Source organism: Eucyclogobius newberryi, unplaced genomic scaffold (genome assembly GCF_026437365.1).
Source record: "Eucyclogobius newberryi isolate DKJ021-1_F unplaced genomic scaffold, fEucNew1.0.hap1 SCAF_3, whole genome shotgun sequence".
Taxonomy (NCBI): domain Eukaryota; kingdom Metazoa; phylum Chordata; class Actinopteri; order Gobiiformes; family Gobiidae; genus Eucyclogobius; species Eucyclogobius newberryi.
Window position 1 is genome coordinate 41,094,634 of NW_027315945.1, and position 26,613 is coordinate 41,121,246.

The 26,613-nt window shown below is 51.4% G+C and overlaps 1 protein-coding gene across 4 annotated transcripts in view; it reads right to left on the bottom strand.

The window, feature by feature from the left end:
• Nucleotides 1-317: 317 nt before the first annotated feature.
• The window catches only part of LOC140373898 (CREB-regulated transcription coactivator 2-like), a 45,311-nt gene continuing 19,015 nt past the window's right edge, over nucleotides 318-26,613 (bottom strand). Inside the window, exons 5-16 of one of the 4 annotated variants that reach the window (XM_072460624.1) lie at nucleotides 23,566-23,634; nucleotides 22,925-23,031; nucleotides 20,853-20,879; nucleotides 20,016-20,095; nucleotides 18,891-18,940; nucleotides 16,811-17,079; nucleotides 10,827-11,290; nucleotides 10,288-10,440; nucleotides 6,518-6,772; nucleotides 3,652-3,723; nucleotides 3,426-3,591; nucleotides 320-2,013 (exon numbers count right to left, since the gene is read on the bottom strand). In XM_072460624.1, coding sequence (XP_072316725.1) covers nucleotides 1,823-2,013; nucleotides 3,426-3,591; nucleotides 3,652-3,723; nucleotides 6,518-6,772; nucleotides 10,288-10,440; nucleotides 10,827-11,290; nucleotides 16,811-17,079; nucleotides 18,891-18,940; nucleotides 20,016-20,095; nucleotides 20,853-20,879; nucleotides 22,925-23,031; nucleotides 23,566-23,634 — 1,903 coding nt within the window. In that variant the 3' untranslated portion in view covers nucleotides 320-1,822. Of the gene's footprint in view, nucleotides 2,014-3,425; nucleotides 3,592-3,651; nucleotides 3,724-6,517; nucleotides 6,773-10,287; nucleotides 10,441-10,826; nucleotides 11,291-16,810; nucleotides 17,080-18,890; nucleotides 18,941-20,015; nucleotides 20,096-20,852; nucleotides 20,880-22,924; nucleotides 23,032-23,565; nucleotides 23,635-26,613 lie in introns of all 4 variants that reach the window. The other 3 variants (XM_072460626.1, XM_072460625.1, XM_072460627.1) reach the window with 3 other exon arrangements.

A 26,613-nucleotide genomic window follows, 5' to 3' on the forward strand; every position in this document is an offset into this window, starting at 1 on the left:
CGAGCCCAACGACCTCAACGAGCCCAACGACCTCAACGACCTCAACGAGCCCAACGACCTCGACGAGCCCAACGACCTCAACGAGCCCAACGACCTCAACGAGCCCAACGACCTCAACGAGCCCAACGACCCCAACGACCTCAACGAGCCCAACGACCTCAACGAGCCCAACGACCTCAACGAGCCCAACGACCTCAACGACCCCAACGACCTCAACGAGCCCAACGACCTCAACGACCCCAACGACCTCGACGAGCCCAACGACCTCAACGAGCCCAACGACCTCAACGAGCCCAACGACCTCAACGACCTCAACGAGCCCAACGACCCCAACGAGCCCAACGACCTCAACGACCCCAACGATCTCAACGAGCCCAACGACCCCAACGACCTCAACGACCTCAACGACCCCAACGATCTCAACGACCCCAACGACCTCAACGAGCCCAACGACCCCAACGATCTCAACGAGCCCAACGACCCCAACGACCTCAACGAGCCCAACAACCTCAACGACCTCAACGACCCCAACGATCTCAACGAGCCCAACGACCTCAACGACCCCAACGATCTCAACGAGCCCAACGACCTCAACGACCCCAACGAGCCCAACGACCCCAACGATCTCAACGACCTCAACGACCCCAACGAGCCCAACGACCTCAACGACCCCAACGAACCCAACGACCTCAACGAACCCAACGACCTCAACGAGCCCAACGACCTCAACGACCCCAACGACCTCAACGAGCCCAACGACCCCAACGAAACCCTAACGCGCCCAACGCCGAGGCCGAGGTCAACACCGAGGCCAATGCCGAGGTCAGCGCCGAGGCCGAGGTCAACGCAAAGGTCAACGCTGAGGTGGAGGTCGAGGCCGTCACAGAAACTTTGTCTCTTGAATTGAAGCTTCTGTTTGGATGTTAAGATGTAAATATGGCATTTCTGGTTCTGAATCATAAATAAGAGTTGGAGAGTTTGAGGCTGATCAACAGAGCTGGATCCTTCAGTCCTGACTAAAGCCGGGAGTCCACTGCAGAAGAACCTGAAGAACCAGAAGAACCTGAAGAACCTGAAGAACCAGAAGAACCTGAAGAACCTGAAGCTTCAGACACTTCAAACAGAACAAACAAGGGAACGTGAGATGTTCTGCAGCGAGAGGAGGTTCACAGGAGGAGGAGGAGGTCCACAGGAGGAGGAGGTTAACAGGAGGAGGTCCACGGGAGGAGGAGGAGGAGGTTCACAGGAGGAGGAGGAGGTACACAGGAGGAGGAGGTTCACAGGAGGAGGTCCACGGGAGGAGGAGGAGGTTCACAGGAGGAGGAGGAGGTACACAGGAGGAGGAGGAGGTTCACAGGAGGAGGAGGAGGTTCACAGGAGGAGGAGGAGGTACACAGGAGGAGGAGGAGGTTCACAGGAGGAGGAGGAGGTTCACAGGAGGAGGAGGAGGTCCACAGGAGGACAGCGGACGCTCGGCTTTAGAACTCTAATATCAGATGTTTGGACTTCCAGAAGCAGAAATGTTAGTGTGACATGGACGTGACGGCGCCGTGTGTTTGAGAGGGTTCTGAGAGGGCGTGGCCCGGGACTTGAGAGGGTTCTGAGAGGGCGTGGCCCGGGACTTGAGAGGGTTCTGAGAGGGCGTGGCCCGGGGCTTGAGAGGGTTCTGAGAGGGCGTGGCCCGGGGCTTGAGAGGGTTCTGAGAGGGCGTGGCCCGGGACTTGAGAGGGTTCTGAGAGGGCGTGGCCCGGGGCTTGAGAGGGTTCTGAGAGGGCGTGGCCCGGGACTTGCGAGGGTTCTGAGAGGGCGTGGCCCGGGACGGTTACTTCAGCCGGTCAGATCTGAAGGAGTCCTCCACAGCCGGGTCGGCCAGCATCAGGTCCCCGTCCAGCATGTCCAGGGCCAGAGGGTCCATCCTCAGAGGGTCGTCCAGAGAAAACGGGTCCATCTCAAAACCCGGGACGTGGGACAGAGCGCTGGCAATCTCCTTTGACAGGCCGGGCGGAGAGTCGCCTAGCAACAAGGAAACAAGGGTTACACCAGGACTAAACCAGGACTAAACCAGGTTTAAACCAGGACTAAACCAGGACTAAACCAGGACTAAACCAGGACTAAACCAGGTTTAAACCAGGACTAAACCAGGACTAAACCAGGACTAAACCAGGACTAAACCAGGTTTAAACCAGGACTAAACCAGGACTAAACCAGGACTAAACCAGGACTAAACCAGGTCTAAACCAGGTCTAAACCAGGTCTAAACCAGGACTAAACCAGGTCTAAACCAGGACTAAACCAGGTCTAAACCAGGTCTAAACCAGGTCTAAACCAGGACTAAACCAGAACTAAACCAGGACTAAACCAGGTCTAAACCAGGTCTAAACCAGGTCTAAACCAGGACTAAACCAGGACTAAACCAGGTCTAAACCAGGTCTAAACCAGGACTAAACCAGGACTAAACCAGGACTAAACCAGGTTTAAACCAGGACTAAACCAGGACTAAACCAGGACTAAACCAGGACTAAACCAGGTCTAAACCAGGTCTAAACCAGGACTAAACCAGGACTAAACCAGGACTAAACCAGGACTAAACCAGGTCTAAACCAGGTCTAAACCAGGACTAAACCAGGTTTAAACCAGGACCAAACCAGGTCTAAACCAGGACCAAACCAGGTCTAAATCAGGACTAAATCAGGACTAAACCAGGTCCAAACCAGGTCTAAACCAGGACTAAACCAGGTTTAAACCAGGACTAAACCAGGACTAAACCAGGACTAAACCAGGTCTAAACCAACCAGGTCTAAACCAGGACCAAACCAGGTTTAAACCAGGACTAAACCAGGACTAAACCAGGACTAAACCAGGACTAAACCAGGTCTAAACCAGGACTAAACCAGGTCTAAACCAGGACTAAACCAGGTTTAAACCAGGACTAAACCAGGTCTAAACCAGGACCAAACCAGGTCTAAATCAGGACTAAATCAGGACTAAACCAGGTCTAAACCAGGACTAAACCAGGACTAAACCAGGTCTAAACCAGGTCTAAACCAGGTCTAAACCAGGACTAAACCAGGACTAAACCAGGACTAAACCAGGTCTAAACCAGGACTAAACCAGGACTAAACCAGGTCTAAACCAGGTCTAAACCAGGTCTAAACCAGGACTAAACCAGGACTAAACCAGGACTAAACCAGGTCTAAACCAGGTCTAAACCAGGACTAAACCAGGACTAAACCAGGACTAAACCAGGTCTAAACCAGGACTAAACCAGGACTAAACCAGGTCTAAACCAGGTCTAAACCAGGTCTAAACCAGGACTAAACCAGGACTAAACCAGGTCTAAACCAGGTCTAAACCAGGACTAAACCAGGACTAAACCAGGTCCAAACCAGGTCTGAGAAGGACAGTGTGTGTTTCTCTTCTTTCACCGGTCAGGATGATGTTGGGGACGTTGTGGCGAGCCTCTTGTCCGTAGACGTGGCTCTGGTTCTGGTTGGCGTCCTGGAGGTCCACAGAGTGAGTCCGCTCCAGACCGTGGCAGCTCAGACCCGAGTGGTTCAGGGAAAGTCCGTCTGAAGCAGGATCTGAGGAGAACTGGGACAAACACAAAGGTCACGTCTGCGCTCCTGCCACTGCGTTCTGGGATGTTCTCACCTGCTGGTTGGACTTCCCTGTGAGCTGCAGACTCAGGTACGGATCGTCCAGGAGAGAGTTGAACAACGCGTCCTGACGGAGAAGAAACACGTGAGCTTTGTGGTCATTTAGAGCTTTAGAGCTCCACGAGGGGGCGCTCCAACATGCAGCACTGAACTCTACATCACAGCACCACCAGGGGGCGCTCCAACATGCAGCACTGAACTCTACATCACAGCTCCACCAGGGGGCGCTCCAACATGCAGCACTGAACTCTACATCACAGCACCACCAGGGGGCGCTCCAACATGCAGCACTGAACTCTACATCACAGCTCCACCAGGGGGCGCTCCAACATGCAGCACTGAACTCTACATCACAGCACCACCAGGGGGCGCTCCAACATGCAGCACTGAACTCTACATCACAGCACCACCAGGGGGCGCTGCAACATGCAGCACTGAACTCTACATCACAGCACCACCAGGGGGCGCTCCAACATGCAGCACTGAACTCTACATCACAGCTCCACGAGGGGGCGCTCCAACATGCAGCACTGAACTCTACATCACAGCACCACCAGGGGGCGCTCCAACATGCAGCACTGAACTCTACATCACAGCACCACCAGGGGGCGCTCCAACATGCAGCACTGAACTCTACATCACAGCTCCACCAGGGGGCGCTCCAACATGCAGCACTGAACTCTACATCACAGCACCACCAGGGGGCGCTCCAACATGCAGCACTGAACTCTACATCACAGCTCCACCAGGGGGCGCTCCAACATGCAGCACTGAACTCTACATCACAGCTCCACCAGGGGGCGCTCCAACATGCAGCACTGAACTCTACATCACAGCTCCACCAGGGGGCGCTCCAACATGCAGCACTGAACTCTACATCACAGCTCCACCAGGGGGCGCTCCAACATGCAGCACTGAACTCTACATCACAGCTCCACCAGGGGGCGCTCCAACATGCAGCACTGAACTCTACATCACAGCTCCACCAGGGGGCGCTCCAACATGCAGCACTGAACTCTACATCACAGCTCCACCAGGGGGCGCTCCAACATGCAGCACTGAACTCTACATCACAGCTCCACCAGGGGGCGCTCCAACATGCAGCACTGAACTCTACATCACAGCACCACCAGGGGGCGCTCCAACATGCAGCACTGAACTCTACATCACAGCACCACCAGGGGGCGCTGCAACATGCAGCACTGAACTCTACATCACAGCACCACCAGGGGGCGCTCCAACATGCAGCACTGAACTCTACATCACAGCTCCACCAGGGGGCGCTCCAACATGCAGCACTGAACTCTACATCACAGCACCACCAGGGGGCGCTCCAACATGCAGCACTGAACTCTACATCACAGCACCACCAGGGGGCGCTCCAACATGCAGCACTGAACTCTACATCACAGCTCCACCAGGGGGCGCTGCAACATGCAGCGCTGAACTCTACATCACAGCACCACCAGGGGGCGCTCCAACATGCAGCGCTGAACTCTACATCACAGCTCCACCAGGGGGCGCTCCAACATGCAGCACTGAACTCTACATCACAGCACCACCAGGGGGCGCTCCAACATGCAGCACTGAACTCTACATCACAGCTCCACCAGGGGGCGCTCCAACATGCAGCACTGAACTCTACATCACAGCTCCACCAGGGGGCGCTCCAACATGCAGCACTGAACTCTACATCACAGCACCACCAGGGGGCGCTCCAACATGCAGCACTGAACTCTACATCACAGCACCACCAGGGGGCGCTCCAACATGCAGCACTGAACTCTACATCACAGCTCCACCAGGGGGCGCTCCAACATGCAGCACTGAACTCTACATCACAGCTCCACCAGGGGGCGCTCCAACATGCAGCACTGAACTCTACATCACAGCACCACCAGGGGGCGCTCCAACATGCAGCACTGAACTCTACATCACAGCTCCACCAGGGGGCGCTCCAACATGCAGCACTGAACTCTACATCACAGCTCCACCAGGGGGCGCTCCAACATGCAGCACTGAACTCTACATCACAGCTCCACCAGGGGGCGCTCCAACATGCAGCACTGAACTCTACATCACAGCTCCACCAGGGGGCGCTGCAACATGCAGCGCTGAACTCTACATCACAGCTCCACCAGGGGGCGCTCCAACATGCAGCACTGAACTCTACATCACAGCACCACCAGGGGGCGCTCCAACATGCAGCACTGAACTCTACATCACAGCTCCACCAGGGGGCGCTCCAACATGCAGCACTGAACTCTACATCACAGCTCCACCAGGGGGCGCTCCAACATGCAGCACTGAACTCTACATCACAGCACCACCAGGGGGCGCTCCAACATGCAGCGCTGAACTCTACATCACAGCACCACCAGGGGGCGCTCCAACATGCAGCGCTGAACTCTACATCACAGCACCACCAGGGGGCGCTCCAACATGCAGCGCTGAACTCTACATCACAGCACCACCAGGGGGCGCTCCAACATGCAGTATTGACCCAATTTCACTAAAACAGGCTGTTTAAGTAAAAAAAGATCAAATACAGATCATTTCTAACCCGCAGCTCTTACTTCCTGACTTAATGTTCACGTTTGGGGCACACCCACTTTTCTAATCTGCATATAATCTACTCCAGAACAGACTATTCATCTCTCTTCAGTAACGACAGATCTAAACTCTGAAGCAGATTTAGACAGAATACACCTAAAGCAGTCTTGAGAGGACAAATTATAGACATTGCCTCCAGAAAAAAGAGACAAAGGATTGAAAGGTGTGCGCGGCGTGCATGGTGTGCGCGGTGTGCGCGGCGTGCATGGTGTGCGCGGCGTGCATGGTGTGCGCGGCGTGGGACTCACGTTGTACAGGCCCAGGTCCGTTGCCAGGTTGTGGCTGATTTGCTGTAGCTGTGGTAACGTGCGTCTCTGATCCGACTCCACTTCCTGTTTGAGCTGACTCGGACAGGAAGTGGACGAGCTGCAGTGGTCCAACGGCGACTCGCTCTTTATGAGAGGAGAGCTCAGCGTGTTCAGGGACATGGCCCTCTGCTGCTGTGGACAGAGAGGCTGTGTCAGATGCCCTCCCATGAGGACCAGAGTCGGTTCCTCGTCCCACTGTGAGTAAAGGGACAAAGCTTTGTGTTGACAACGTGAAACCATCTGAACAGTTAGTGTCTGATTCACTGAAACATATTTAGATTTTTCATGCACTTATTCAAACTCAGTATTTCTCCTAATACTTTTCTACTATTACTTACTTCTACTACAGTAATAATATTTTAAAGTTATGTGAGCGGTTTCTTTGGTACGTACCGTTGCGTAGCGCGGTTTCTTTGGTACGTACGGTTGCGTAGAGCGGTTTCTTTGGTACGTACCGTTGCGTAGCGCGGTTTCTTTGGTTAGTACCGTTGCGTAGCGCGGTTTCTTTGGTACGTACCGTTGCGTAGTGCGGTTTCTTTGGTACGTACGGTTGCGTAGAGCGGTTTCTTTGGTACGTACGGTTGCGTAGAGCGGTTTCTTTGGTACGTACCGTTGCGTAGCGCGGTTTCTTTGGTACGTACCGTTGCGTAGCGCGGTTTCTTTGGTTAGTACCGTTGCGTAGCGCGGTTTCTTTGGTTAGTACCGTTGCGTAGCGCGGTTTCTTTGGTACGTACCGTTGCGTAGCGCGGTTTCTTTGGTTAGTACCGTTGCGTAGCGCGGTTTCTTTGGTACGTACCGTTGCGTAGCGCGGTTTCTTTGGTACGTACCGTTGCGTAGCGCGGTTTCTTTGGTTAGTACCGTTGCGTAGCGCGGTTTCTTTGGTTAGTACCGTTGCGTAGCGCGGTTTCTTTGGTACGTATGGTTGCGTAGCGCGGTTTCTTTGGTACGTACCGTTGCGTAGTGCGGTTTCTTTGGTTAGCACCGTTGCCTAGCGCGGTTTCTTTGGTACGTACCGTTGCGTAGCGCGGTTTCTTTGGTACGTACGGTTGCGTAGAGCGGTTTCTTTGGTACGTACGGTTGCGTAGAGCGGTTTCTTTGGTACGTACCGTTGCGTAGAGCGGTTTCTTTGGTACGTACCGTTGCGTAGAGCGGTTTCTTTGGTACGTACCGTTGCGTAGAGCGGTTTCTTTGGTACGTACGGTTGCGTAGCGCGGTTTCTTTGGTACGTACAGTTGCGTAGCGCGGTTTCTTTGGTACGTACCGTTGCGTAGCGCGGTTTCTTTGGTACGTACGGTTGCGTAGCGCGGTTTCTTTGGTACGTACCGTTGCGTAGCGCGGTTTCTTTGGTACGTACGGTTGCGTAGCGCGGTTTCTTTGGTACGTACAGTTGCATAGCGCGGTTTCTTTGGTACGTACCGTTGCGTAGCGCGGTTTCTTTGGTACGTACGGTTGCGTAGCGCGGTTTCTTTGGTACGTACCGTTGCGTAGCGCGGTTTCTTTGGTACGTACCGTTGCGTAGAGCGGCTTCTTTGGTACGTACCGTTGCGTAGCGCGGTTTCTTTGGTACGTACCGTTGCGTAGCGCGGTTTCTTTGGTACGTACGGTTGCGTAGAGCGGTTTCTTTGGTACGTACGGTTGCGTAGCGCGGTTTCTTTGGTACGTACCGTTGCGTAGCGCGCTTTCTTTAGTACGTACCGTTGCGTAGCGCGGTTTCTTTGGTTAGTACCGTTGCGTAGCGCGGTTTCTTTGGTACGTACCGTTGCGTAGAGCGGTTTCTTTGGTACGTACCGTTGCGTAGTGCGGTTTCTTTGGTTAGCACCGTTGCCTAGCGCGGTTTCTTTGGTACGTACCGTTGCGTAGAGCGGTTTCTTTGGTACGTACCCTTGCGTAGAGCGATTTCTTTGGTACGTACCGTTGCGTAGAGCGGTTTCTTTGGTACGTACCGTTGCGTAGCGCGGTTTCTTTGGTACGTACCCTTGCGTAGAGCGATTTCTTTGGTACGTACCCTTGCGTAGCGCGGTTTCTTTGGTACGTACCGTTGCGTAGCGCGGTTTCTTTGGTACGTTCCGTTGCGTAGCGCGGTTTCTTTGGTACGTACCGTTACGTAGCGCGGTTTCTTTGGTACGTACGGTTGCGTAGCGCGGTTTCTTTGGTACGTACCGTTACGTAGCGCGGTTTCTTTGGTACGTACCGTTGCGTAGCGCGGTTTCTTTGGTTAGCACCGTTGCCTAGCGCGGTTTCTTTGGTACGTACCGTTACGTAGCGCGGTTTCTTTGGTACGTACCGTTGCGTAGCGCGGTTTCTTTGGTTAGCACCGTTGCCTAGCGCGGTTTCTTTGGTACGTACGGTTGCGTAGAGCGGTTTCTTTGGTACGTACCGTTACGTAGCGCGGTTTATTTGGTACGTACCGTTGCGTAGCGCGGTTTCTTTGGTTAGCACCGTTGCCTAGCGCGGTTTCTTTGGTACGTACGGTTGCGTAGAGCGGTTTCTTTGGTACGTACCCTTGCGTAGAGCGATTTCTTTGGTACGTACCGTTGCGTAGCGCGGTTTCTTTGGTACGTACCGTTGCGTAGCGCGGTTTCTTTGGTACGTACCGTTGCGTAGCGCGGTTTGTTTTGTACGTACCGTTGCGTAGCGCGGTTTCTTTGGTACGTACGGTTGCGTAGAGCGGTTTCTTTGGTACGTACCGTTGCGTAGCGCGGTTTCTTTGGTACGTACCGTTGCGTAGCGCGGTTTCTTCGGTACGTACGGTTGCGTAGAGCGGTTTCTTTGGTACGTACCGTTGCGTAGCGCGGTTTCTTTGGTACGTACCGTTGCGTAGCGCGGTTTCTTTGGTACGTACCGTTGCGTAGCGCGGTTTCTTTGGTACGTACGGTTGCGTAGAGCGGTTTCTTTGGTACGTACCGTTGCGTAGCGCGGTTTCTTTGGTACGTACCGTTGCGTAGAGCGGTTTCTTCGGTACGTACGGTTGCGTAGAGCGGTTTCTTTGGTACGTACCGTTGCGTAGCGCGGTTTCTTTGGTACGTACCGTTGCGTAGCGCGGTTTCTTTGGTACGTACCGTTGCGTAGCGCGGTTTCTTTGGTACGTACGGTTGCGTAGAGCGGTTTCTTTGGTACGTACCGTTGCGTAGCGCGGTTTCTTTGGTACGTACCGTTGCGTAGCGCGGTTTCTTTGGTACGTACCGTTGCGTAGCGCGGTTTGTTTGGTACGTACCGTTGCGTAGCGCGGTTTCTTTGGTACGTACGGTTGCGTAGAGCGGTTTCTTTGGTACGTACCGTTGCGTAGCGCGGTTTCTTTGGTACGTACCGTTGCGTAGCGCGGTTTCTTCGGTACGTACGGTTGCGTAGAGCGGTTTCTTTGGTACGTACCGTTGCGTAGCGCGGTTTCTTTGGTACGTACCGTTGCGTAGCGCGGTTTCTTTGGTACGTACCGTTGCGTAGCGCGGTTTCTTTGGTACGTACGGTTGCGTAGAGCGGTTTCTTTGGTACGTACCGTTGCGTAGCGCGGTTTCTTTGGTACGTACCGTTGCGTAGAGCGGTTTCTTCGGTACGTACGGTTGCGTAGAGCGGTTTCTTTGGTACGTACCGTTGCGTAGAGCGGTTTCTTTGGTACGTACCGTTGCGTAGCGCGGTTTCTTTGGTACGTACCGTTGCGTAGCGCGGTTTCTTTGGTACGTACCGTTGCGTAGCGCGGTTTCTTTGGTACGTACCGTTGCGTAGTGCTGCTGCTGCGATGCTTGGTGGCTTATGCTGTTCCTCAGGTTGTGCATCTGTTGCGTTTGCAGTCGCTGCTGGTTCTGGCTCAGAGGAAACGGAGGCAGTCGCTGGTCCAGAGGCAGTTTACTGGTGTCCAGCGGGACGCCCTGAACACACAGCAAATCATTCTTTATGATTCTACTCTACAATGTGGCTCAGTGCTGCCCCTGCTGGTCGTGTGTGGCTCAGTGCTGCCCCTGCTGGTCGTGTGTGTGTGTGGCTCAGTGCTGCCCCTGCTGGCCGTGTGTGTGTGTGGCTCAGTGCTGCCCCTGCTGGTCGTGTGTGGCTCAGTGCTGCCCCTGCTGGTCGTGTTTGTGTGTGGCTCAGTGCTGCCCCTGCTGGTCGTGTTTGTGTGTGGCTCAGTGCTGCCCCTGCTGGTCGTGTGTGGCTCAGTGCTGCCCCTGCTGGCCGTGTGTGTGTGTGGCTCAGTGCTGCCCCTGCTGGTCGTGTGTGTGTGTGGCTCAGTGCTGCCCCTGCTGGCCGTGTGCAGTACCTGTGTTATGGATGACAGTGTAGGTGAGATCGTCGGGGAGAACTGCTTGGCGTGATGCCTCCGCGACTCGACGCCCATCGGCAGAATCAACGGTGATAGCTGCGCCCGTCGTCGCGGCGACGTGCTGAGCGAGGCCCCGCCCAAGCCGCCGCAGTACGCAGGGTTTCCTCCTCCCGACTGCAGGGACGAGCTGCTGAGCGACGAGTGCAGCGATTGGCTGCTCAGAGACGACGGGCAGTGTAGCGATTGGCTGCTCAGAGACGAGGGGGAGGAGCTTAGAGACGACTGTAACGAGGGATTGGACAGCGATGAGTGCAGAGACGACTGGAGGGACGGGTTTGACACTGAGGAGTGAAGCGACGCTGGGAAAGAGTGGCTGCTCAGGGACGACTGCAGGTTTGGATTACTCAGCGACGACGGCAGCGACGGGTTACTGAGTGCGCTCTGTAGAGATGCCATCATGCCTGCAAAACAGAGACCTGCTTTAGACCTGCTTTAGACCTGGTTTAGACCTGGTTTAGTCCTGGTTTAGTCCTGGTTTAGTCCTGGTTTAGTCCTGGTTTAGTCCTGGTTTAGACCTGGTTTAGACCTGGTTTAGACCTGGTTTAGTCCTGGTTTAGTCCTGGTTTAGTCCTGGTTTAGTCCTGGTTTAGACCTGGTTTAGACCTGGTTTAGACCTGGTTTAGTCCTGGTTTAGTCCTGGTTTAGTCCTGGTTTAGTCCTGGTTTAGACCTGGTTTAGTCCTGGTTTAGTCCTGGTTTAGACCTGGTTTAGTCCTGGTTTAGTCCTGGTTTAGTCCTGGTTTAGACCTGGTTTAGTCCTGGTTTAGACCTGGTTTAGTCCTGGTTTAGTCCTGGTTTAGACCTGGTTTAGTCCTGGTTTAGTCCTGGTTTAGTCCTGGTTTAGACCTGGTTTAGTCCTGGTTTAGTCCTGGTTTAGTCCTGGTTTAGACCTGGTTTAGTCCTGGTTTAGTCCTGGTTTAGACCTGGTTTAGTCCTGGTTTAGACCTGGTTTAGTCCTGGTTTAGTCCTGGTTTAGACCTGGTTTAGTCCTGGTTTAGTCCTGGTTTAGTCCTGGTTTAGACCTGGTTTAGTCCTGGTTTAGTCCTGGTTTAGACCTGGTTTAGTCCTGGTTTAGTCCTGGTTTAGACCTGGTTTAGTCCTGGTTTAGGACACGCGAGCACTCTCAAAAGGACAGGCGAGCGGATGAATGATCTTCTGAACGCTTTTGTCCAGGTTAAGTTCTCGTTCAGACGTGTTCAGCTGATGTTTGTGCTCCGTCCCGGTCCAAATACCGGCTCCGTGTGTGGAGGGTGAAACGGTTTGGGGCCCCGCGGGGAGACGCCGGCCTCTTTTCTTTGTCCCAGGTGAAAGAAGCAGGTGAAATCGTATTCCTAAAAATACCCCACAGCTCGCTCCAACGCTGCCCTGGTTTCTCTCGCTGGGCCCCTGGGCTTAGGGGCCGGCCCTTAGCTCAGAAATGCCCCGAACCCACTTCCAAGATGTAAATAATGCAACCTTAAAGTGACTATTTAGTTTATTTTTGTTAATCTATATATTTTATGAATATTGCATACATCCTCAGTGGGGTCTGGGGCCCTCAACCAAAAATAAATGTCAGAACAGATCGAGGCTCTAGGAAACACTGCAGGTTAAAAACTACTGACTCTGTTGCATTCATGAAAAACATGACACCAGGACGCATCGCACATCGTGTTTCTAATTGAATAAGAGGTCAAATGACATCATCTATTGATTGTTTTCCGCCTTGTGCTTCGTAGAATACGTATGTGTTCCCAGCTTTGATCTGTCTGCGTCTGTTTGAACTGTGGCTTGTGGAGCTGCTCCTGCAACATCTCCAACAGTCGAGGCCTTGTTAGTTTTGAACTGATAAAGAACTAAAGACAGAGTAGAACTATTCTAGCCTCCCAGTCTAAATGCAAAAAGAACCGTGCAGCTGCTGCACAAATCGGTCTAAACTGCCTGGTCGGGCTGGTGCCCCTCGGTCTAAACTGCCTGGTCGGGCTGGTGCCCCTCGGTCTAAACTGCCTGGTCGGGCTGGTGCCCCTCGGTCTAAACTGCCTGGTCGGGCTGGTGCCCCTCGGTCTAAACTGCCTGGTCGGGCTGGTGCCCCTCGGTCTAAACTGCCTGGTCGGGCTGGTGCCCCTCGGTCTAAACTGCCTGGTCGGGCTGGTGCCCCTCAGACGTCTCCAGCCTCTGTCAGTAAAAGCACGAGGAGAATCTGTTTCCTTCTGTTTAAAGTATGTCTTGCTTAAAGTTCACAAAATCAATACTTAAAGCCGTTTTGGAAAATAAAAAAATAATTGAAAAATTAAAGGTCCCATAACATGCAAAATCAACTTTTCAGAGCTTTTAACCGTCTTACATTGCTTTTTGTGCTTCATATATGTCCAGAGTGTTTTTTGATTGATTCCCGCAGTTTTTAGCTTTATTACAGACTATCTCCTTTCCACAAATCTCCAAACTGACGGGCGGTGGGGTAAGACCGCGTCATAACCACAGGCACGCGTCACCAATTATACACTTAGGATAGACTACGAAATGTGAAAAAAGCATGTTATGGCACCTTTAAGGAACATGCATGTTTTGTCATGTTTTATCATGTTTTGTCATGTTTTGCCACGTTTCGTCACGTCTTGTCACGTTTTGTCTCTTTGGTCACGTTTTGTCACGTTTCGCCACGTTTCGTCACGTTTTGTCACGTTTCGCCACGTTTCGTCTCTTTGGTCACGTTTCGTCACGTTTCGTCTCTTTGGTCACGTTTTGCCACGTTTCGTCTCTTTGGTCACGTTTTGCCACGTTTCGTCTCTTTGGTCACGTTTTGCCACGTTTCGTCTCTTTGGTCACGTTTTGCCACGTTTCGTCACGTTTTGTCACGTTTCATCACGTTTTGTCACGTTTCATCACGTTTTGTCACGTTTTGTCACGTTTCATCACGTTTCGCCACGACGTTTTGTCACGTTTTGTCACGTTTTGTCTCTTTGGTCACGTTTTGCCCCGTTTTGGCCCGTTTTGCCACGTTTCATCACGTTTTGTCTCTTTAGTCACGTTTTGCCACGTTTTGCCACGTTTCATCACGTTTCGTCACGTTTCATCACGTTTTGTCACGTTTTGTCACGTTTTGTCACGTTTTGTCACGTTTCATCACGTTTCGCCACGACGTTTTGTCACGTTTTGTCACGTTTTGTCTCTTTGGTCACGTTTTGCCACGTTTTGCCACGTTTCATCACGTTTCGTCACGTTTCGTCACGTTTCGCCACGTTTTGTCTCTTTGGTCACGTTTCGTCACGTTTCGCCACGACGTTTTGTCACGTTTCATCACGTTTTGCCACGTTTCGTCACGTTTCGCCACGACGTTTTGGCCCGTTTTGCCACGTTTCATCACGTTTTGTCTCTTTAGTCACGTTTTGCCCCGTTTTGGCCCGTTTTGCCACGTTTCATCACGTTTTGTCTCTTTAGTCACGTTTTGCCACGTTTTGCCACGTTTCATCACGTTTCGTCACGTTTCGTCACGTTTCGCCACGTTTTGTCTCTTTGGTCACGTTTCGTCACGTTTCGCCACGACGTTTTGTCACGTTTCATCACGTTTTGCCACGTTTCGTCACGTTTCGCCACGACGTTTTGTCACGTTTTGTCACGTTTTGCCACGTTTCATCACGTTTTGTCTCTTTAGTCACGTTTTGCCACGTTTTGCCACGTTTCGTCACGTTTCGTCACGTTTCGTCACGTTTCGTCACGTTTCGCCACGTTTCGTCACGTCTTGTCACGTTTTGTCTCTTTGGTCACGTTTCGTCACGTTTCGCCACAACGTTTTGTCACGTTTCATCACGTTTCGCCACGTTTCGTCACGTTTCGTCACGTTTCGTCACGTTTCGCCACGTTTCGTCACGTCTTGTCACGTTTTGTCTCTTTGGTCACGTTTCGTCACGTTTCGCCACGTTTCGTCACGTTTTGTCACGTTTCATCACGTTTCGCCACGTTTCGTCACGTTTTGTCACGTTTCATCACGTTTCGCCACGTTTCGTCACGTTTCATCACGTTTTGTCACGTTTTGTCACGTTTTGTCACGTTTTGTCACGTTTCATCACGTTTCGTCACGTTTCGCCACGACGTTTTGTCACGTTTTGTCACGTTTTGTCTCTTTGGTCACGTTTTGCCCCGTTTTGGCCCGTTTTGCCACGTTTCATCACGTTTTGTCTCTTTAGTCACGTTTTGCCACGTTTCATCACGTTTCGTCACGTTTCGTCACGTTTCGCCACGTTTTGTCTCTTTGGTCACGTTTCGTCACGTTTCGCCACGACGTTTTGTCACGTTTCATCACGTTTTGCCACGTTTCGTCACGTTTCGCCACGACGTTTTGTCACGTTTTGTCACGTTTTGCCACGTTTCATCACGTTTTGTCTCTTTAGTCACGTTTTGCCACGTTTTGCCACGTTTCGTCACGTTTCGTCACGTTTCGTCACGTTTCGTCACGTTTCGCCACGTTTCGTCACGTCTTGTCACGTTTTGTCTCTTTGGTCACGTTTCGTCACGTTTCGCCACAACGTTTTGTCACGTTTCATCACGTTTCGCCACGTTTCGTCACGTTTCGTCACGTTTCGTCACGTTTCGCCACGTTTCGTCACGTCTTGTCACGTTTTGTCTCTTTGGTCACGTTTCGTCACGTTTCGTCTCTTTGGTCACGTTTCGTCACGTTTCGCCACAACGTTTTGTCACGTTTCGTCACGTTTCGCCACGACGTTTTGTCACGTTTTGTCTCTTTGGTCACGTTTTGCCACGTTTCGTCACGTTTCGCCACGTTTCGTCACGTCTTGTCACGTTTCGTCTCTTTGGTCACGTTTTGTCACGTTTTGTCACGTTTCATCACGTTTTGTCACGTTTCATCACGTTTTGTCACGTTTTGTCACGTTTTGTCACGTTTCATCACGTTTCATCACGTTTCGCCACGTTTCGTCACGTTTCGCCACGACGTTTTGTCACGTTTTGTCACGTTTTGTCTCTTTGGTCACGTTTTGCCCCGTTTTGGCCCGTTTTGCCACGTTTCATCACGTTTTGCCACGTTTCGTCACGTTTCGCCACGACGTTTTGTCACGTTTTGTCACGTTTTGCCACGTTTCATCACGTTTTGTCTCTTTAGTCACGTTTTGCCACGTTTTGCCACGTTTCGTCACGTTTCGTCACGTTTCGTCACGTTTCGTCACGTTTCGCCACGTTTCGTCACGTCTTGTCACGTTTTGTCTCTTTGGTCACGTTTCGTCACGTTTCGCCACAACGTTTTGTCACGTTTCATCACGTTTCGCCACGTTTCGTCACGTTTCGCCACGTTTCGTCACGTCTTGTCACGTTTCGCCACGTTTCGTCACGTTTCGTCACGTTTCGCCACGTTTCGCCACGTTTCGCCACGTTTCGCCACGTTTCGTCACGTTTCGTCACGTTTCGTCACGTTTCGCCACGTTTCGCCACGTTTCGTCACGTTTCGTCACGTTTCGCCACGTTTCGCCACGTTTCGCCACGTTTCGTCACGTTTCGCCACGTTTCGCCACGTTTCGCCACGTTTCGCCACGTTTCGCCACGTTTCGTCACGTTTTGTCACGTTTCATCACGTTTCGCCACGTTTCGCCACGTTTCGCCACGTTTCGCCACGTTTCGCCACGTTTCGTCACGTTTCGCCACGTTTCGTCACGTTTCGTCACGTTTCGCCACGTTTCGCCACGTTTCGCCACGTTTCGTCACGTTTCGCCACGTTTCGCCACGTTTCGTCACGTTTCGCCACGTTTCGTCACGTTTCGCCACGTTTCGCCACGTTTCGCCACGTTTCGTCACGTTTCGCCACGTTTCGCCACGTTTCGCCACGTTTCGTCACGTTTCGCAACGTTTCGTCACGTTTCGCCACGTTTCGCCACGTTTCGTCACGTTTCGCCACGTTTCGTCACGTTTCGCCACGTTTCGTCACGTTTTGCTCACCGGCCCCGTGCTGGTGGTAGTTCCCTCCGGGCCCCGCGTTGCCGGCGTTGATGCCCAGCTGCGTGAGTGTGGAGGCCAGGTTCCCGGTACTGCTGCCCCCGCTCAGAGACGAGGCCCCTGGGAACGCTCCGGGCTCGTCCTGGTCGAGCGGCGTCGGCAGCGGCGACGGAAAGTGAAGGATGGACAGGTCCGGTAACGAGCCGCCGGTGTTCAGCGCCGAAGGAACGCCGTGCGCCACCGCCGAGGGCTGCTCCGGAGACGTGAAGATACTGAGGACAGAAGAAGAAGACTTTGAAGATCAGGCCCTAAAGGAGCTCCAGCTCCAAACGCTACACCCCTGAGTCGCATCTATTATTTAATAATAATAATATCATTATTATTATATTTAGAGAGTCAAAAAAGTTGTTTCTTTTGTGTAAATTCTGCATAAACTTTGACTGGAACGAGCGTCCCTGGTGTGATGTCACTTCCTGTATGAGTATCCCTGGTGTGATGTCACTTCCTGTATGAGTGTCCCTGGTGTGATGTCACTTCCTGTATGAGCGTCAGTGGTGTGATGTCACTTCCTGTATGAGTATCCCTGGTGTGATGTCACTTCCTGTATGAGTATCCCTGGTGTGATGTCACTTCCTGTATGAGCGTCCCTGGTGTGATGTCACTTCCTGTATGAGCGTCCCTGGTGTGATGTCACTTCCTGTATGAGCGTCCCTGGTGTGATGTCACTTCCTGTATGAGCGTCCCTGGTGTTATGTCACTTCCTGTATGAGCGTCCCTGGTGTGATGTCACTTCCTGTATGAGCGTCCCTGGTGTGATGTCACTTCCTGTATGAGTGTCCCTGGTGTGATGTCACTTCCTGTATGAGCGTCCCTGGTGTGATGTCACTTCCTGTATGAGCGTCACTGGTGTGATGTCACTTCCTGTATCAGTGTCCCTGGTGTGATGTCACTTCCTGTATGAGTGTCCCTGGTGTGATGTCACTTCCCGTATGAGCGTCACTGGTGTGACGTCACTTCCTGTATGAGTGTCCCTGGAGTGATGTCACTTCCCGTATGAGCGTCACTGGTGTGACGTCACTTCCTGTATGAGTGTCCCTGGAGTGATGTCACTTCCTGTATGAGTGTCCTTGGTGTGATGTCACTTCCTGTATCAGTGTCCCTGGTGTGATGTCACTTCCTGTATGAGTGTCCCTGGTGTGATGTCACTTCCCGTATGAGCGTCACTGGTGTGACGTCACTTCCTGTATGAGCGTCACTGGTGTGATGTCACTTCCTGTATCAGTGTCCCTGGTGTGATGTCACTTCCTGTATGAGTGTCCCTGGTGTGATGTCACTTCCCGTATGAGCGTCACTGGTGTGACGTCACTTCCTGTATGAGCGTCCCTGGTGTGATGTCACTTCCCGTGTCAGTATCCCTGGTGTGATGTCACTTCCTGCATGAGCGTCAGTGGTGTGATGTCACTTCCTGTATGAGTGTCCCTGGTGTGATGTCACTTCCTGTATGAGCGTCCCTGGTGTGATGTCACTTCCTATATGAGCGTCACTGGTGTGATGTACTTCCTGTATGAGCGTCACTGGTGTGATGTCACTTCCTGTATGAGTATCCCTGGTGTGATGTCACTTCCTGTCATTTTCTACACATTTATAAACGTTTTCTCCACAAATACCTGCTCGATCGGTGTAAAACTATTAAGTATATGTACAACAGGTATAAATACATCAAATAAAGTCAACATTAGAAAAGAGTAAAAACCTGTCATGGGCCCTTTAAATAATGTTGTTAAGCACATTCTTGATTGTTTTTAGTGGCTCATTAACGCTTGAATCGTTTGTGTAAAAGAAAACACATTATTCACTGTAACTACAGTGAAAATATCTAACGTTTCACACACAATAATGTCATGTACTTTGTCTTTTCAAATGATCTTTGTAAACACAATAATGTCATGTACTTTGTCTTTTCAAATGATCTTTGTAAACACAATAATGTCATGTACTTTGTCTTTTCAAATGATCTTTGTATTTCTCTAAAACGCTCGTCAGATTCGACCCTTTAATGTCGTCTCAGATTTAAAGGACTTACTTAATATCTGGGACTTCACACGATTTGGGTCGAGACGAAAACATCGGCAACTGCAACAGAACCATCAAGTTTAGAACAGACACAGCACCAGGTCAGAGGTCAAGGGTCAGGTGTTGGGGTCAGGTGTTGGGGGTCAGGTGTTAGAAGTCAGCTGTTGGGGGTCAGGTGTTAGGGGTCAGGTGTTAGAAGTCAGGTGTTGGGGGTCAGGTGTTGGGGGTCAGGTGTTGGGGTCAGGTGTTGGGGGTCAGGTGTTAGAAGTCAGCTGTTGGGGGTCAGGTGTTAGAAGTCAGGTGTTGGGGTCAGGTGTTGGGGGTCAGGTGTTAGAAGTCAGCTGTTGGGGGTCAGGTGTTAGGGGTCAGGTGTTGGGGTCAGGTGTTGGGGGTCAGGTGTTGGGGGTCAGGTGTTAGAAGTCAGGTGTTGGGGTCAGGTGTTAGAAGTCAGGTGTTGGGGGTCAGGTGTTGGGGTCAGGTGTTGGGGGTCAGGTGTTAGAAGTCAGGTGTTGGGGGTCAGGTGTTAGGGGTCAGGTGTTGGGGTCAGGTGTTGGGGGTCAGGTGTTGGGGGTCAGGTGTTAGAAGTCAGGTGTTGGGGGTCAGGTGTTAGAAGTCAGGTGTTAGAAGTCAGGTGTTGGGGGTCAGGTGTTGGGGGTCAGGTGTTGGGGTCAGGTGTTAGAAGTCAGGTGTTAGAAGTCAGGTGTTAGAAGTCAGGTGTTGGGGTCAGGTGTTGGGGTCAGGTGTTAGAAGTCAGGTGTTAGAAGTCAGGTGTTAGAAGTCAGGTGTTGGGGGTCAGGTGTTAGAAGTCAGGTGTTAGAAGTCAGGTGTTAGAAGTCAGGTGTTAGAAGTCAGGTGTTAGAAGTCAGGTGTTAGAAGTCAGGTGTTAGAAGTCAGGTGTTAGAAGTCAGGTGTTAGAAGTCAGGTGTTAGAAGTCAGGTGTTAGAAGTCAGGTGTTAGAAGTCAGGTGTTAGAAGTCAGGTGTTAGAAGTCAGGTGTTAGAAGTCAGGTGTTAGAAGTCAGGTGTTAGAAGTCAGGTGTTAGAAGTCAGGTGTTAGAAGTCAGGTGTTAGAAGTCAGGTGTTAGAAGTCAGGTGTTAGAAGTCAGGTGTTAGAAGTCAGGTGTTGGGGGTCTCTACCTTCTTGGCGTCCCAGGGCTTGAGCAGTTTGCCTTCACTCAACATGTTTTCCTCGATGGGAGGAACAGGGTACGGGAACACTGAGGGACAAAAAGCAAAGTGTGAAGCTCGGAGGACCTTTAGGACACATTGGACACCTTTAGGACACATTGAACACCTTTAGGACACATTGGACACCTTTAGGACACATTGAACACCTTTAGGACACATTGGACACCTTTAGGACACATTGAACACCTTTAGGACACATTGAACACCTTTAGGACACATTGGACACCTTTAGGACACATTGAACACCTTTAGGACACATTGGACACCTTTAGGACACATTGAACACCTTTAGGACACATTGGACACCTTTAGGACACATTGAACACCTTTAGGACACATTGAACACCTTTAGGACACATTGAACACCTTTAGGACACATTGAACACCTTTAGGACACATTGGACACCTTTAGGACACATTGAACACCTTTAGGACACATTGGACACCTTTAGGACACATTGGACACCTTTAGGACACATTGAACACCTTTAGGACACATTGGACACCTTTAGGACACATTGAACACCTTTAGGACACATTGAACACCTTTAGGACACATAGACCCCAGGGTTTATATCAGATGTGATTCAGCCTAAAACTGTAAAAGACTTTGTATAATCTTTGTGCCATCTACTGAGCCCTGCAGGGTTAAGGTTCCTTTAACACTCTGTGCTCAGTGGAGCTGGGTCGTGTTCAGGGGCCGTGTTCAGGGGCCGTGTTCAGGGGCCGTGTTCAGGGGCCGTGTTCAGGGGCCGTGTTCAGGGGCCGTGTTCAGGGTTAACTTACTTCTGGCTCTTTCTCCATCGTTCAGACCTGGAAACACAATGACTCGTTTTACATTGACATTTTATTAAAACTGTGAAAATAAAAACATTTATCTACCCCTGAACACGCCTCCCTGAACACGCCTCCCTGAACACGCTTCCCTGAACACGCTTCCCTGAACACGCCTCCCTGAACACGCCTCCCTGAACACGCTTCCCTGAACACGCTTCCCTGAACACGCCTCCCTGAACACGCCTCCCTGAACACGTCTCCCTGAACACGCCTCCCTGAACACGCCTCCCTGAACACGTCTCCCTGAACACGTCTCCCTGAACACGCCTCCCTGAACACGCCTCCCTGAACACGCCTCCCTGAACACGCCTCCCTGAACACGCCTCCCTGAACACGCCTCCCTGAACACGTCTCCCTGAACACGCCTCCCTGAACACGCCTCCCTGAACACGTCTCCCTGAACACGTCTCCCTGAACACGCCTCCCTGAACGCGCCTCCCTGAACACGCCTCCCTGAACACGCCTCCCTGAACACGTCTCCCTGAACACGCCTCCCTGAACACGCCTCCCTGAACACGTCTCCCTGAACACGCCTCGCTGAACACGTCTCCCTGAACACGTCTCCCTGAACACGTCTCCCTGAACACGTCTCCCTGAACAAGCTTCCTTGAACACGTCTCCCTGAAAACGTCTCCCTGAACACGTCTCCCTGAACACGCCTCCCTGAAAACGTCTCCCTGAACACGCCTCCTTGAACACGCCTCCTTGAACACGCCTCTCTGAACACGTCTCCCTGAAAACGTCTCCCTGAACACGCCTCCTTGAACACGTCTCCCTGAACACGCCTCCTTGAACACGTCTCCCCGAACACGCCTCCTTGAACACGTCTCCCTGAAAACGTCTCCCTGAACACGCCTCCTTGACCACGCCTCCTTGAACACGCCTCCTTGAACACGCCTCCCTGAACACGCCTCCTTGAACACGTCTCCCTGAAAACGTCTTCCCAAACACGCCTCTTGAACACGCCTCCCTGAACACGCCTCCCTGAACACGTCTCCCTAAAAACGTCTCCCTGAACACGTCTCCCCAAACACGCTTCCTTGAACACGCCTCCTTGAACACGCCTCCCCGAACACGTCTCCCCGAACATGCCTCCCCGAACACGCCTCCCTGAACACGCCTCCTTGAACACGCCTCCCCGAACACGCCTCCCCGAACACGTCTCCCCGAACACGCCTCCCCGAACACGCCTCCCCGAACAGGTCTCCCTGAACACGTCTCCCTGAACACGCCTCCTTGAACACGCCTCCCCGAACACGTCTCCCCGAACACGCCTCCCCGAACACGCCTCCCCGAACACGCCTCCCCGAACACGCCTCCCCGAACACGCCTCGCTGAACACGTCTCCCTGAACACGTCTCCCTGAACACGCCTCCCTGAACACGCCTCCCTGAACACGCCTCCCTGAACACGTCTCCCTGAACACGTCTCCCTGAACACGCCTCCCTGAACACGCCTCCCTGAACACGCCTCCTTGAACACGCCTCCCTGAACACGCCTCCCTGAACACGTCTCCCTGAACACGTCTCCCTGAACACGCCTCCCTGAACACGCCTCCCTGAACACGCCTCCTTGAACACGCCTCGCTGAACACGTCTCCCTGAACACGCCTCGCTGAACACATCTCCCTGAACACGTCTCCCTGAACACGTCTCCCTGAACACGTCTCCCTGAACACGCCTCCTTGAACACGCCTCCCCGAACACGTCTCCCTGAACACGCCTCCCTGAACACGCCTCCTTGAACACGCCTCCCCGAACACGCCTCCCCGAACACGCCTCCCCGAACACGCCTCCCTGAACACGCCTCCCTGAACACGCCTCCTTGAACACGCCTCCTTGAACACGCCTCCTTGAACACGCCTCCCCAAACACGCCTCCCTGAACACGCCTCCCTGAACACGCCTCCCTGAACACGCCTCCTTGAACACGCCTCCTTGAACACGCCTCCCCAAACACGCCTCCCCAAACACGTCTCCCTGAACACGCCTCCCTGAACACACCTCCTTGAACACGCCTCACCTGTCCTGCGGTTGCCCTGCGGCGTGAGAGTGTGCCCTCCGGTGGTGAAAGGATCAGCTGCAGGAGGATTCATGACGCTGGTGTGGAGCGCAGAGTCCGAGTTTGTCCTGGAATCAAAAAACAAAAACGTGCAATCAAATCCAGGCACCGAGAGAACCAGGTCTGTGTCTGAACGTCTCGCGTGTCTGAACGTCTTGCGTGTCTGAACGTCTCGCGTGTCTGAACGTCTCGCGTGTCTGAACGTCTCGCGTGGTCTGAACGTCTCGCGTGGTCTGAACGTCTCGCGTGTCTGAACGTCTCGCGTGTCTGAACGTCTCGCGTGTCTGAACGTCTCGCGTGTCTGAACGTCTCGCGTGTCTGAACGTCTCGCGTGGTCTGAACGTCTCGCGTGGTCTGAACGTCTCGCGTGTCTGAACGTCTCGCGTGTCTGAACGTCTCAGGAACATCTGACTTTCAGCTCGACACACGATGGATTCTTCCATTAAATGAACACTTCTGGTGTCGTGGAGAGGCTCCTCACCGAAAAACAAGGACGAACAAAAGAAAAATCAGGGGATGAATAAAAGAAAACACCAGGGAAAGAGTGGAGAGATGTTTGGTGTGGCCTGGAGCCCGGGTGGAGAGAGGAGAGAGACATTCACCTGTTCAGTGCGGTCGTGGGGAGACGGAACAACTGGCTTTTGTCCCCAGCGAAGTTTCCACACCAGTTCCTTTTCAACGATCGACAAGAACAACACGTTAAACCTCGTCCAGTAAAAGAAGGCCAAGAAGAAGCAAAAGACCCCAAGGGGAACGAGAGAAGAAGCAAAAGACCCAAAGGGGAACGAGAGAAGAAGCAAAAGACCCCAAGGGGAACAAAAGAAGATGAAGCAAGGAAGGAGCGGCTGAAGCAAGCGAAGAGGAAACCACTGACACCTTTTTCAAACTCGTAGAAAGGGAAGGAACCTCTGCATTTGACCCGCCCCTCGTCATCTCTGAGGTTAAACCAGGACCTAAGCTGGACCAGGATCTGGACCAGGATCTGGACCAGGATCTGGACCAGGATCTGGACCAGGATCTGGACCAGGATCTGGGCATCACACGTTTGTTTGTGACTTGGAGAATATCATTTGAAAATAATGACACTCTTTTCATTATTAACAGAATATTTCAGTGAAATGAAGTCAAATACCACAATAAACTACTCCAATTAATACAATGAATCCAGATTTTGAATGTTTTGTGAATTCAAAGTGTCAATTTTGTATCATCTTTATTCAAAAAAGCAACAAACTTATATATTTTTAAATAAACCAAGAAAAAACTCGACACAAGAAACTATCCTAATAAGAAACATGTGGGACATCTTCATCCCGATCTTTAAACTAAGACAAAGATCATCGTGTTCATGACAAAGATCATCGCGTTCAGGACAAAGATCATCATGTGCGTGTGTTCGCGACAAAGATCATCGTGTTCGTGACAAAGATCATCGTGTTCAGGACAAAGATCCTCATGTGCGTGTGTTCGCGACAAAGATCATCATGTTCAGGACAAAGATCATCGTGTTCAGGACAAAGATCATCGTGTTTGTGACAAACATCGTGTGCGTGTGTTCATGACAAAGATCATCGTGTTCAGGACAAAGATCATCATGTTCAGGACAAAAATCATCGTGTTCAGGACAAAGATCATTGTGTTCGTGACAAAGATCCTTGTGTTTGTGTCAAAGATCATCGTGTTCCAACAACAACATGTCTTCAAAAGTTTTAGATTCAATTTTTGGACATAAACCTTTTTTAATTAAGAACTTTAGAAACAGTTTAATAAACACCACCAAACAACTGACGCCATAGAACCAAGAACCATAGAACCATAGAACCAAGAACCACAGAATTAATAACCATAGAACCAAGAACCATAGAACCACTGAACCAAGAACCATATAACTAAGAACCATAGAACCAAGAACCATAGAACCAAGAACCAAGAACCATAGAACCACTGAACCAAGAACAATAGAACTAAGAACCATAGAACCAAGAACCATAGAACCAAGAACCATAGAACCAAGAACCAAGAACCATAGAACCACTGAACCAAGAACCATAGAACCACTGAACTAAGAACCATAGAACCAAGAACCACTGAACCAAGAGCCACTGAACCAAGAACCATTGAACCAAGAACCATTGAACCAAGAACAATTGAAGCAAGAAACACTGAACAAAGAACCATTGAGGACCGCTGGCAGACTTAGTTCACCACATTTGATAGTTCTAGTTCCCGTGTTCCAGCGTTTTAGGGCGTGGCCAGCCAGGGGTTTTAGGGCGTGGCCAGCCTTTCAGCAGCGTTTGTTACAAAGAAACAGAAAGTGTGAAAAAATGAAGGTGAAATCCAGAATTTGGAGCTGTTTGAGTTAGAGAAGCGTTTAGCCTTCATGAAGCCTCTGTGAAGCCTCTGTGAAGCCTCTGTGAAGCTTCTGTGAAGCTTCTGTGAAGCCTCTGTGAAGCCTCTGTGAAGCCTCTGTGAAGCTTCTGTGAAGCCTCTGTGAAGCCTCTGTGAAGCCTCTGTGAAGCTTCTGGGAAGCTTCTGTGAAGCCTCTGTGAAGCCTCTGTGAAGCCTCTGTGAAGCTTCTGTGAAGCTTCTGTGAAGCCTCTGTGAAGCCTCTGTGAAGCCTCTGTGAAGCTTCTGTGAAGCCTCTGTGAAGCCTCTGTGAAGCCTCTGTGAAGCCTCTGTGAAGCTTCTGTGAAGCCTCTGTGAAGCTTCTGTGAAGCCTCTGTGAAGCCTCTGTCAAGCCTCTGTGAAGCTTCTGTGAAGCCTCTGTGAAACTTCTGTGAAGCTTCTGTGAAGCCTCTGTGAAGCCTCTGTGAAGCCTCTAATATTCAAATGGTTGTGAAGGATTAAACGAGCTGAAAGCTCAGTTTGGTTCATAAAGCATTTGTCTGAGAAGTAAAAAAGGATAAATCCTCGTGGCATTTTCCAAATAGAATAAATGAAACAATTATCAGCAAACTTTTCTAGTGGAAGGTTCGCCGCCTGCTCGTCTCCATGGAGATGTTGTGGTTTCCTCTGGAATGTTCCACATTAAACCTTGAAATTAATTCAAACTTAAACTCTGAAAAGGTCAGACCGATTTGACTAAAACACATTTAAGATCATTATATTTAGGCTGCCCCAAATAAATTGTTAAAGTTTGCAGTAACCCGAGTCAACATTTTTCATCTGGCTCGGTCGGTAGGCAAATTCTTATTTTTTTCACTTTGAAGGCATAAAAAAAGATCCAAATTTTGTCATTTTTTGACTCGGAGTGACCACAAGGGGTCAGGCTTCAACAGTCAATGACGGAAAACGTCTCTATCAACCCGATCGGGAGACTAAATCTCACGATTTTAAGATATTTCAATCGACCCTTTGTACGCCGCTATCCTTTATTTTGGTAGCTAAGGCGAGCGGGGGGAACATGCGGGGGACACGGGCGCCGCCATGTTTGTTGTGATGACGCTACTGGGCGTGTGTCAATCCCAGAATGCATTTGCGTGTGTCAAATTTCACACCCTGACAGAGCCTGGCATTACTCTGGACATGTCAGTGGCGCCGACAAGGGTAACCCAACTTGTTAAAGGCAAAATGAAGACTCCTACGCGCACTCTGTTTTGTTACAGACGCATGTGGAGGACTGAAAATGATGATGCGCATGTGTCACGCGG